Below are 13,316 nucleotides of genomic sequence, written 5' to 3'. Positions count from 1 at the left end.
GTTGTCTCCTGTATTAGTTTAGGAACTTTTGTTGTTTCATCATTGTACGTTTTCTCTTTCGTTAATATACAAATGACCATACACATAACCTCTACAAAGATGTTACTTATTTAATACACCTCTTGAATGTAACCCATGTATATAAAATATCGTGAGAAAAAAAGACAATAGATAAACTATTAATCTGTCTACTATACAAATGTTCATGGCGTTAGATGCAGATAAGGCAAAACAAATATATAAAAAAAATCCATATTTTTTAATCTTTGCAACTTGTCACTTATAAATTTACAATATGGGTCATTTTGAAATATGAGAGACAAACCAAACATTGAAGATACTGAAGATACGTATAAGAGGAGCACACAAGGAGAATGAACGAGGAGGAGGAGCCGCTCAGCCCTATGGCACGTATTTTTCAATCATCTGGCACCGATTACTGCACCGTCATCACTATAGGGTTCAAAACAAAGATTAATCCTGATGTAATTCTTGATGATTTGAAGCAAAACGTTTCCAAGCATCCTCGTCTCTCCAGCAAGCTGGTAAACCTGGATATGTTCCATCTTGCAATCGTTCATGCGTTCCTTCTGCTTCTTTTGGTTTCGATATAACATATAAATTCACATGGGTTAGATTCTGAATATAGCTAGTGAAACATTTGTTTTGAGTCTCAAATTTTTATAAGTATATAAACTGTTTATAATTTTTTCTGTTAAATTACTAAATTGTCTATCTTTTAGTTTTTGCATTTGTTTTGCCCTTCAACCAAACATTGAGAATTGTCAAGGAAACAAAGGGAACTTCGATTATGTGCGTTTGACGTTGCACTTAATAATAATAGTTATGTATACATTTTATGAAGCATTTTACATGTTAGCCACATATACATAATTTTTATCATACTTCATTTGATAACTATGAAAATGTATAAAATATTCCTTTCCTTTAGTCATCAAATGAATTATAATACAAACTGTTATCACATCAAGGTTAGCCACAATTTGTATCATACTTCAATTGATAACCATAAATATGTATATACATTTTTATTGTTAATCGGATGAAATATGATATAGTATATTCTTCATATTGAAATTTTGGTTAGTTCATAATTCACCCGGAAAAGTTTGAAACGAAACAAAACAAAACAAAAATATTCTCTCACAGTCTAGCCGACAATTTTTTTCTTTTTTGACAAAAGACAAAAAAAAGGAATTTGTTTTGAAACTTTTCATTTATTTTATAGGCGATGTTATTGTTGTATATTCTGAAAACGTATTAAAGCATATACTTCGCTCTCGAATGCTGCGGTCCATGTTAACTAGTGTGCGTTTTAAATATTTCGTCTCCTAATAATTCTTACAATTTCATTTGGTTTCTGGTGTGCTAACGTTATAGGCTGATGACGGTGCAAGATGGATCAAAACAGAAGTCAATGTAGAAGATCATGTATTCGTACCAGACATAGACACTGGCGAAATTGGTGACAAAGGAGACAGATTCGTAGAGGACTACATATCACGACTTACAACGCTTCCTCTCGATAGATCAAGACCCTTGTGGGATATACACATCCTCAATGTCAAAACATCTGATGCAGAAGCGGTCGGTATCATAAGGTCTCACCATTCGTTGGGAGATGGAATGTCTCGTATGTCTCTCATCATGGCGTGTACTCATAAAACATCAGACCCTGAAGCACTTCCTACTATTCCTATTCTTAGACGACGTGAAAATGTGTCAGATGGCATTAGAGACACAGGATGGTTCTTAAGTTCGATGGTTGCAATTTATGCTACAACGAGATTGATTTGGAATACCATCATAGATCTTCTGCTACTCTTGGCTACGGTGTTGTTTTTGAAGGATACAGAAACGTCTCTAAAAGGTGGCGCAGAAGCCGATAGAAATTATAGGAGATTTTCTCATCGAATTGTTTCTTTGGATGACATTAGAATTATAAAGGACGCCATGGACATGGTAAGTTAGACTAATTTTTTTAGTATTTAATATGATTTCTTCTATATAACTTTTCAAAAAAAAAAATTAAGTGTTCCTCTTCTTCATGATCTTGTGACCATCTTTAGACTATCAACGATGTTCTACTTGGAGTTACACAAGCTGCTCTCTCGCGCTATATAAACGGAGCACATGGTAAACATTGAATTGCAAAAATAACATATTATAAATGTTATTTATATATGTCTAATTTTTTTGCATTTATGTGTTGCTCCTTAACCTTATAAAAGACAAGACGAGTGAGCATGGTGGAACGTCAACGCCGCTTCTAAATAATATTCCATGTAATATACGAGTTCGTGCAGGTGTTTTGGTAAACTTAAGGTCGAAATTTGGAATCCAGGTTAGAAACTTGCACCTTTAAATACACAATAGTTCAAAGTTGTAGAAGAAAAAAAATACATTATTTGTGACACAAGGCAATTATGAATGAAGCCATTGGCAGATATGATGGAAAAAGATTCGAAATGCAGATGGGGAAACCATATCAACATAGTTGTGTTACCACTGTCGATTGGTTTAGAAACCGATCCATTGGTCTATCTATCGAAAGCTAAATCCACAATGGATCAAAAGAAGAACTCTCTTCATGCTCCTGTACTTTATTCGATTCTGAGCTTCATTATTAGTGTGTTTGGTGCAAAGGTGTATAAAACTGATCAATTTTACTCAATTTTTGTCTGCTTGGTGGAAGTAGGGAACTTATTTATAACTCTTTTCATTGTAGATAGGAGCAGCATTGTTCAAACGAGTTTTATTAAGCACAACGGCATGCATTTCAAACGTCAATGGCCCAACGGAGGAAATCAGTTTCCATGGCCATCCAATTGCGTACATAATTCCTAGTGTCTATGGACACCCACAAGTATGTAAAGAGAGAAATAGCTACTCAACAAGACATAACGTATCACAACCTTTTTCTTCTTAGTAGTTTTTTTTTTGCTCTTCATGACTTACGTGTGTTTGATAGGCATTGATGATCCATTTACAAAGTTATGCGGACAAGATGGCAATCTCTATAGCGGTTGACCCGACAATCATACCAGATCCTCACAAGCTCTGTGATGAAATGGAGGAGTCTTTGAAATCTATGAAAATCGCTCTTGTAGAAAAAGGACTGCTGAATGATGAACAAGTATCCGTACGGGTGAATAATATGTGTAATTAAGTAGTCTTTGTTTGGTGGAAAAATGTTAACCAACAAACCTTCAATCTCAAATATTCTAAATTCATTTCACATATTGTTTCATAGTAGATGAGATGAAAATATATTTTCTAAGCAGAAGATTAAAATGTTATATGGCATATATTATTAAATTGATATTCACCTTGCAACTGAACTGAAGTAATTGAAAATCTTACTTTAAACAATAGTTACAATTTGCTTAATATAAGACTTGTTTTTTTGAATGAGCTTAATATAAGACTTGATATCTTATAAATATTTATACTGATATTTATTAGTTGCTATAGCTTAGTAAGGTTATTCATTAAAGAGTAGTACATATAAGAAATGGATCATACAAGAGTTTTCATTAAACCTCCATCTTATATAACCGTCTTTCTAGGACAGACGATTTAATTAACTCGAGAGACTCCACCAAATCATCACACATCTTGTGAGGAACAGGAACGACTGTTGGATCGGCTGTTACTGATATTATGACCTTGTTTCGATAACTTTGGAAATGTAGAATAAGAGCCTTTACACATACAAAACATAGTTAGCAGATAATTTATATAAAGAGGATTTAGCACACTAATAATGATCCTGTATATGTAAGCGCACACTTACATGTGGGTGGCCAAAAACACTAGGGGCGATATAAGACAACGGATGGCCGTGAAAAGTAATTTCTTCCTTTGGACCGACGATATTTGAGAATGTCGTTGTGCTATGTATCACTTTCCTTAAAAAAACTACACTTGCCTATATTTACAATTTGGTTCTCCATTAGATAATACCCATGTACTTAACCTTAGAGTATATATATTAGCAACTTAGTTTTACCTTGAGCCCCAGAAATTTTAGTACCAACTTAAAGAAGGCCATAGAAAATACAGCCTCAAGGGAGAGCTTTTTGTGGTCTACTATAACTTTAGCTCGGCGCAAGTATTCTAGAGGGTCGGTCTCTAGCCTGACGGAGAATGGTAGGACTATGTAACCGAAGAGGTTACCCCATCTGCATTTCGATTTCTTGGCCATCATATCCGCTAGAGCCTATTTTGCATCATTGTAACAATAATGGAACCACACAATCAGCTTCGAAGTATTTGATTTCAAACACTTAACATTAGAAGCTGACCACACTCTATTTACCCTCACGAGCAAACATTTGACTAAAATATTAGTCAAATAATTTATCTGATACCAATTTCTGTTTCCTATATTTCTAAATAAAATATAATTGTAAGAAAAATATTTAAAATATATAACGATTAAAAATATATTTACTAAGATATTAAAAAAATGAAAAAGAAAATTTTAAAATTATCTTATTATATAAAGTTTAGTTCTTCAAAGTTAGTAATTAACATGATCGGAACACATGACAATTATGTATTTAAATAAAACAGAAGGACTTTGCAATGGAATATTGTAGGTCATGCTATTAAAGAATTGAAATCAAAGAGAAAAACTTTGCAATAGACAATGTTACTGAAACTTAGACCTAGACAACATGATTAGTGATTACTGAAGTAGTAATCCTAATAGAAGTTATGTGGAAAAACATATTTTTATTTCTTGAATAAGTCTAATACCAACATATGCAAAATGACCTTTTAAACTGAAATAACACTAATTTCCTATACGAGTTTGCTATGCAATGACTATCAACAAGAGTTAAGGTTGAACCTTAAAAGGTTGGTCTATATTTGCCAAATCCAATCTTACAGCTATACATCGCACTATCAAAAGTCATTACAACTGCATAGCTTGAGATTTTTAAAACATAAGTACAGTAGTATACTACAAAATCTTATATATAAAAAATTCAATAATATATAATATATAAAAAGTTAAAGTCACACCATGGATGATAAAATAAACATATTTGATTTTTTATTTAGTACTATATTTGATATTTAGGTAACTATCAATAATATATATTGATAGGTGTTTTGTAACTTAAATATTTTGAATTGTATTGTTTTTAATTTATCTTAGACAATATAAATATTATAGAGAGTTCACAGTTCTATATGTTTCAATTAATTATAACTATTATTTATTTTTAAATGTAATTAAAAATAAAATATTAATATATTATCTAAAACACCATAATTACTAAAATAGAAATATCAATCAAAATTTATGTAAGAAAAAATTATTATTACTAAAATAAGACCAATATATACTTACAAATTCAAGAACTAATTTGAAAAATATTTCATTTTTATGTGTCCATGAAAAATTAAATATCAAATAAAATCCGTGTAACGCACGGATCCATATCTAGTAATGATATAAATAGATGTTTAGACTATAAGTCAAAAAGAAAATCTCACCCATCAATATTCAATTTCGCAAGTTCAATAGAAGCCCATTTGTTCTTTAGCACCAACATAATTTCAAGGCCTTTTCTATCGAGTTCTAGATGATTGTACAGGAGAGTGGTTGACTCTTATCTAAAAATGTTTTGATCTTCTCTTATATTTATTCACTGTCAATGCTCACTTCTCAACTGTGTAATCGAGGACCTTTATATTCTTCCAAAAGCTCTGTAAATATCCTTGTAATCATTTTCTTAAAGATAAATGAAAAAATGATCGCTGGCTACGTGAAGTATTAGCCATCGCATGGCTAACCATGCAAACTAAACTAATGTATACCTAGTTACACGAAGTATATGTTATGTATGACAACATCCCTCAACTTAATGATGTAATGTAGTTAACATCACAAGTTTATTTTCATTCATCCAAAAAACTGATGTAGGCGACAGAGGCCGTTTAAATATCTCGTTTCATCAAATAAATATTATCAATCTCTCCGTAATTTATGTAAAATTAGATTTTAAACCGCGTTTTAAAAGCGTAAGAATTTTTTTAACAAAATTTAATTTACAAAATAAATATTTTTAATATTATTTGATAAGTAATATTTTAGAATTTTTATTTTAGTGTATTTGAAAAGTATATAATTATATTATTAATATTTATATAAATTTGAAAAATCATACAGAATATGATATATTTATTTTAATTATAAAACTTATTTAACGTTAATCTGACATTTTATTTGCTTAAAACTTATTTGATGTCAACTTAAACCAAATATTATCTTGTGTATATAGTTATTAATAATATACTTTTAAGAATAAATGTAATTTAATAATACAAATCTAATATTACAGTTTTACTAAGCTTAAGTGAATGAAAATTTTGTTTATGAAAATATAAATAAAATAATTCATTAATTTAATTAATTTTGTATTAAAAAAAAATTTTTAGAGTCAGATAAGTATATATCAAATAAGTAATCAAATGAATTACAGAACTACATTAAATTTTAATAATAAAACAGATTAAAATAATTTAAAAAATAATCTTATATAACTTTCAAATTTAATAGGAACAAAATAATATAATTATATAGTTTTCAAATTCACTAAAATAAAAAGGTAAAACACTAGTAATAAAAAATATTAAGACATATTGATTTTTTAAATTAAATTTTGTTAAAAAAATTCTTACGCTTTTAAAGCGATTTAAAATCTAATTTTACATAAATTACGGTCAGGTTGATAATATTTTAATTGATGAAACGAGATATTTAAACGGTCTCTGTCACCTATATCAGTTTTGGATGAATGAAAATAAACTCGTGATGTTAACTACATAACATCATTAAGTTGAGGGATGTTATCATGTATAACATATACTTCGTGTAGTTAGTTATACATTAATTTAGTTTGCATGGTTAGCCATGTGATGGTCAATATTTCATGTAGCCAACAATCATTTTTCCAAGATAAATTGAAAGTAATAAATGTTCAAAAGTTTGCCTTCTTCGCTATTTTCACATTGAAGTATTCTAACTTTCATATTGATTAATGGCAAATCTTTTATATCCTTATCCTTTCCTGAGTCGCTGTCATGCTAAAGCTCAACAAACAATTACTTGGTATGAAAAACTCATTTCGAATCCTTATTTTCTAGTTCGAAGCTGTTGGGGTTTTCCAATAGATCTATTGCACCCCCACTGACGACGCACACTATTGTTTGAGGAATCGTAAATGTCGGAAAACAACCCTCAATTTGAGTTGTGGTTCTATACTGGTCACCTAGTGCACTCCTAACTATTTGGAACTCTGTTCTGGGTTCACTAGCTAACGATTTCAACAAAAACTTCCTTGCTAAAGAACACTCTTTTCGACAAAGCTTGCAGCTGCTAACAAAGAAAGACAAGACTTCTGTTGTGTATTGTCGGCACTTCAAGACAATATGTGATTCTTTGAGTGCTATTGGAAAATTAGTGATGAATCTGTGATTTTTTTTGGCTTTTAAATAGTCTCAGCAGAAAATATGATCTCATCACGTATGTCATTCAAATTTTCTTCACAAAGTTCTTGGCTGCAATATTTAACGATGTGATGATCTCTAAAGTTAAAAGGTTTGATGCTAAGCTACAATCATACGAGGACAACAATGTATTCAATCCTCATATGGTCTCAGCAGAAAATATGATCTCACCACGTCTGTCATTCAAATTTCCCTCACAAAGTTCTTGGCTGCAACATTTAACGATGTGATGATCTCTGAAGTTCAAAGGTTTTATTCCAAGCCAAAATCATACGAGGACAACACTATAGTCAATCCTCATATGGCTTTTTGTACTCAAGAAAATATAGTATATATAACTATGAAACCGAAACAGCTTACAACCCAATCTATTGTGGAAGAGTTGTTCTGGTTCTTACCATGTAATATAAGGCTATTCTTGTAAATTTGTGGTTTCTCTCAACATTGGACCACTAGTAACACTCATGGAGAAATACCAACTTGTCAAACATGTAGTAGGATTGTTCATACAATTAAACGCTACAACATATTTGAAAATAACTATCAAACTATTGAAGATTTTTCCTCTATGTGTGTGCTTGGTGAGAAGGAATGGTATCCATACTCAAGATACATTACTTCTTCATGAGTAATCTTTAAGGTGTCCTTCCCTTTGAAGGTAATGATGTTGCAGTGGTACGAGTTGGTGCTTACCTCTCTATCACACATGTTGGTTCCGCTATTATTTCATCTGCTCCATGTATTATATCCTTGAATGAAATTTTGATTTGTCATGATATACAAAAAATATATGTTGTCAGTCTCTAAAATTGGTGAGGATTATTCGTGCAGTGTTTAATGCTAAACAATTTTCATCTTGTTGACATAATTAAGGAGAAAATGATGTCAAAGGATCCTCAAAATAATGGGACTATATATGTTGAAGATTTGAGAGTTTGCAGTCTATTCTCATATTGCTATGTTTCTGCGTCAGAAGATATGTGGCCTCTGAGGCTTGGTCAACCCAACTCTAAGATTCTTCAAAAACTCAACTCAATCAAAGAAATTAAAGTCAATATGAATAGATCAGTCCTTAAGTCTGAGCATTTCTAGATGTATAAAAATAGTATATTATAGTTTTTTCAGTATTAGTCTCATGTTACTCAACCCCTAAATCAAATTTATTGTGATCTATGGTAGTCTCCCATTGTATTCAATAAAGGTTTTTAATCTTGTGCAATTTTTATGGATGATTCTACTCAGTTCTCATGGATTTATCCCTTAAATTATAAGTTCGATATTAAGTTTTATAATACCTTCAAAACACTAGTCAAAATCAATTAGTATAAGAGTAAATGAATTTCAATCATATGGAGGAAGAGAATTTGTAAATAATCTAAAGAAGAATTTCCATATGCAGAAGAATGGTATTAACATTGAATCTCTTACCCTACACACCCTAAGAGCACCTCCAATGGTGTTACCCACTATTGGAGTCCTTAGGATTAGAATATTGTTTTTTTTTTTTGAATAGTTAAGAACTCTAACCATAATTGTATCTCCAATGGTGTTATTTATCATGGAGTTTTTAGAATTTTTTTTTTTTGAATTGAATCTTAGAACTTTGAAAATTTTATTTGTGTATATATGTATAAATCCATGCATAATTTTCCTATTACACAACCGAGTGTAGAATGTCATTATAGATTGGAAACAGAATGTCATAAATCTACCAAATAATTGGCAACGAACAGCGAAATCCCAAACACCAGATCAGACTATATGTTGGCAAATGCTTTCCGGTTCTCTAATCTCCACTCCTCTCTCAGCTCCAAGCTGTTGAAGAAACCAAAACAAAAAACAGTGAGGCTATGCGTGGAATATAGATCAGAGATGAGTTTTCAACACTTAAACATCAAAAGAAACTAAAACTGTAGCGTTGTCTCTAACACTTTACCCTGCAACCTCCCACCATAAATCATCCTCAGAAAGAGGTGGAGATTTGCCAATCTAGGGTACCTAGCTTTTTCTTTATTCAGTTCCTTCACTGTTTCTAGCTTCTGACTGCGTCTCCCATCAAAGCGTCTAGGCAGCAAGTGGTACAGTTCTGGAAGCAAAGGCACATACCAAACAATCAAACTGGGGACTAACACAAATGTAAAATGGAGAAATAATCCGGGGAACTTAACTGTAGTAAACAAAGAAATTATCTTGTTGCCTAAAAAGGGCACGAGCTAAAAAGTCCGTAGCCTGCAAAGAGTGTACAAAAGTCTGTTGCCTGCTAAAAAGTCAGTTACTCTTTCTCTCTTTCCTTCTCCTCTATTAAACAAGCAACAACAAAACCGTTAACAAGTTTTGCAACCTAAAAAACTCTCATAAAGCTTCAAAGTCACAGACCTAGCTTGTTGAGGAAGCGTCGTCCATTGATATGCTTCCAAATCTGTTCTTCAGTCTTGTTCACTGTATCACCCGTTAGCTTACATATCAGTTTCGAGCTGAAACAAACAAACAAACAACCAGTATCTAAAAACTCTAAACCGAATACCTGCCTCACTTCCTCTCTCGCCCTTTCTTGCCAGTCTTGGTGATGGCTTAACAGAATCATTGTCCACACCATGATGTCAGGCGAGAGAATCTTGTAACTGCTCTTTCCTCTGTTTTACAAGTCAGAACAGAGTCAAGTAGAGGAAACAATGAGGACAGCTACGGAGGATCCACAGAGAATCGAGAGCTGACGAGCTTTCTCCATGAGACCATTACGTCGTTTACAGAAAGTAACTTGTCTACTGGACACCATAACCAATGAATCCCTAGAACCGATTTCAAATCCGAGGAGTACGTCGAGAAATCGAAATTGGTACCAATGAAAGCTTGAATCCAGATCGTGGCCACCAGAATCTCTTGGTTCTTGAAACATATATTCGATTCTTCCTCCCCAAATTCATCATCCTCCTGCATAGATTAGGGTTTCGGTCTCTTTTCTCAGAGCCAAATCGCCTTTCGCCTTCGAGATTTTTTTTTTTCGTGATTGAAAGTGAATGTTTTTTTCCAGACGCAAAACACAAACCCCAACAGACCACTCACGCTTTGCCACGTCCTTAAGGATTTGATCCTTAAATTCCTTAATTAAGGATCAATCCTTGGGTTACAAATTTTTTATTATTACTTTTATGTTATTTGCCTAAAAACACACGCTAAGGATTCATTAAAACACTCCGTTGTGGCTGCTCTAACATAAAGGATTGGCCCAAGAAAACACATATATATCCTATTAAAAGTGAAATACAAATGAGAAATAATTCTTATTTCTTTATCATCATCTACAATTCACTGCCACTAGTTTTAATTCAATTTTTTTTTGCTAATTTATCCAATTAATTTCGCAAGTCTCATTAGCAAAGCCCATTCGGTTATTTTGACAACATTTTTAACGGGTTACGTTTTGCTTTTATTAACCTATAACCAGTGTTCTAAAACGCGCGGGTTACGTTTTGCTTTTATTAACCTATAACCAGTGTTCTAAAACGCGGGCGCCCAGCCGATTTTGCGGCCGCCTAGGCGCTCGGCGTCAAAGGCACACCTCGACTTTAGCCAAATCACTATAATTAATCGGAGATGCGATTAATGGCTTGAAATCCGATTAATTGCCGCCTAATCAGGCTTGAACCGATTTATTTTAGCTAAATTTTGGGCTCGTTGACAAATGATTGGCCCGTGATACAGGCCCATTCGTCTGGTAAGAGGGATAACCTTCTCTTTGTATATATAGAAGACTCAAGACTCCTCTGAAAGTAGAATTAGTGATGTGGGACAAATTTAGTTGGTTTTTAAATTTTTTTTCCTGACTCGCGGAGTTAAAAACAAGAGAAAAACTATGCACCTCTGAAGATTCGAACCCGGCACCTCTCGGCGCATCAGATGACTCTCATACCACTGACCTACATTGTCTCTTTATCTGATTTTAACACGTATTAATATATATACTTATATTTATAATTTTTTTTTTTTGTCATCAACAAAACAGACTCATATAGACTCTGCACACCACACTGGAAACTTTGCATCCATGTGAACGACGAAAGACGATTGTTGTCTGGCACTTCGTGCTAAACGATCCGCCCTTGAATTCTCCGTACGTGGTACATGGATGAGCTGTGAGCTCACAAAACTGTCTTGTAATATCTTAATGTCCTCCAGATAACTTGCAAAAGCTGGCCACTCTTCTGGTTCTGAAACCATCTTCACCAACTGAGTACAATCCGTTGCAAACGTAACCTGAAACTGTCGCAAATTCCTCATGCATTCCATTGCCTATACCAATGCCTCCACCTCCGAATGAAGTGGGGAGATACTTGCCCTAACATTTCTCGCTTCCATAAGTCCCTCAAAGCCTTCCAAGGTACTAAACCACCCTTGTCCCGAGAAGATATCCTTGTCCTTCCACGAGCCATCAATAAAACTATATGAAGCAACTTTGGCGTTTAATTCATAAGCCAAACACTCTCTTCTCTCGAGTGTTTAAGGTACGGTATTTCAGGAACGCTTCACCCCTGGAACCGATCCGTTCTTACTCCCCTTCCTATGGCTGGAGGAGTATTGTATCTGCTAGATCTCTGGTTAGCAAAGGACTAATCAAAAGGGTGGGAACAGGGGCTTCTATCTCAGTATAGAATGACCCCTGGCTCCTAACCACTCGCCCGAGACCAGCAAACAAAAACCAACATAATTTGTTTCTGGACCTTACAGTAGCCTCGCTTCATCAATAAAACCACACACAAACTATATGAAGCAACTTTGGCGTTTAATTCATAAGCCAAACACTCTCTTCTCTCGAGTGTTTAAGGGACGGTATTTCAGGAACGCTTCACCCCTGGAACCGATCCGTTCTTACTCCCCTTCCTATGGCTGGAGGAGTATTGTATCTGCTAGATCTCTGGTTAGCAAAGGACTAATCAAAAGGGTGGGAACAGGGGATTCTATCTCAGTATGGAATGACCCTTGGCTCCCAACCACTCGCCCGAGACCAGCAAACAAAAACCAACATAATTTGTTTCCGGACATTACAGTAGCCTCTCTTATTATTCCGAGTACTAGGACCTGGAATTCTCAGGCAATTAAGGAATTGGTGGACCCAATGGATGCAAAGATTATTGAAAGTATACCACTTAGCCGTAATATTATGGAAGACAAGGAGGGGTGGCATTTTACTAATAATGGAAGATATACGGTTAAATCAGGATATGAGGTGGAGAGGGTCTACCCAGATAAAGAAAAACAACCAGTTTTTTATGGACCGACAGTGGTTGATTTGAAGGCTTTTTGTTGGCAGGTGAAGTGCCCACCGAAGATTAAACATTTTCTATGGCAGATCATATCAGGGTGTGTGGCAGTAAAAAAGAATTTGAAAGCACGAGGATTGAAAGGGGAAATTGGGTGTGATAGATGCGGTCATTTCGAAGAATTTCTAAATCATGTATTTTTCGAATGTCCGCCAGCGAGGCAGATTTGGGCATTATCAAAGATTCCGACAAATCCAGATATCTTTCCGAAAGAATCACTGTATACTAATATGGATCACTTATTCTGGAGAGTGTTACCTAAGATGACTGATCATCATTTTGCATGGATACTTTGGTATATTTGGAAAGCAAGGAACAATAAGGTTTTTAGTAATCTGGATATTGACCCAGCAGATACACTCAAGCTGGCCGAGTCCGAATCAACATTGTGGGCTGCGGCACAAGAGCAAAAAACTGGAAGAGCGGTAATACCACAAGCAGGTCAAGTAC

General features: G+C 33.9%; 1 protein-coding gene and 1 long non-coding RNA gene across 2 annotated transcripts; one reads left to right on the top strand and one right to left on the bottom strand.

Moving 5' to 3' along the window:
• The first annotated feature begins 332 nt into the window (after positions 1-332).
• On the top strand, positions 333-3,190 carry LOC108824716 (wax ester synthase/diacylglycerol acyltransferase 7). Its single transcript, XM_018598114.2, has 7 exons — positions 333-545; positions 1,402-1,983; positions 2,091-2,157; positions 2,253-2,365; positions 2,458-2,667; positions 2,750-2,887; positions 2,993-3,190. The coding sequence occupies exons 1-7, from the start codon at positions 375-377 to the stop codon at positions 3,188-3,190; spliced, it is 1,479 nt and encodes a 492-aa protein (XP_018453616.1). The 5' UTR covers positions 333-374.
• A 5,960-nt stretch (positions 3,191-9,150) lies between these two features.
• LOC108826231 (uncharacterized) lies at positions 9,151-10,603 on the bottom strand. Its single transcript, XR_001945398.2, has 4 exons — positions 10,073-10,603; positions 9,925-9,987; positions 9,485-9,846; positions 9,151-9,363 (listed from the first exon to the last, which is right to left on the bottom strand). It is a non-coding gene; the product is annotated as an uncharacterized LOC108826231 (long non-coding RNA).
• Positions 10,604-13,316: the final 2,713 nt, after the last annotated feature.

This window comes from Raphanus sativus, chromosome 9 (assembly GCF_000801105.2).
Source record: "Raphanus sativus cultivar WK10039 chromosome 9, ASM80110v3, whole genome shotgun sequence".
NCBI classification, from domain to species: domain Eukaryota; kingdom Viridiplantae; phylum Streptophyta; class Magnoliopsida; order Brassicales; family Brassicaceae; genus Raphanus; species Raphanus sativus.
This window is presented reverse-complemented; position numbering and strand designations above follow the sequence as displayed.

Bases quoted from the DNA above. Each gene is read 5' to 3' on its own strand.
- LOC108824716 (XM_018598114.2), top strand. From the start codon at position 375: ATGAACGAGGAGGAGGAGCCGCTCAGCCCTATGGCACGTATTTTTCAA. The intron at 1,984-2,090 runs GTAAGTTAGACT...GACCATCTTTAG, and splicing joins TAAAGGACGCCATGGACATG to ACTATCAACGATGTTCTACT. The intron at 2,366-2,457 runs GTTAGAAACTTG...TTATGAATGAAG, and splicing joins GGTCGAAATTTGGAATCCAG to CCATTGGCAGATATGATGGA.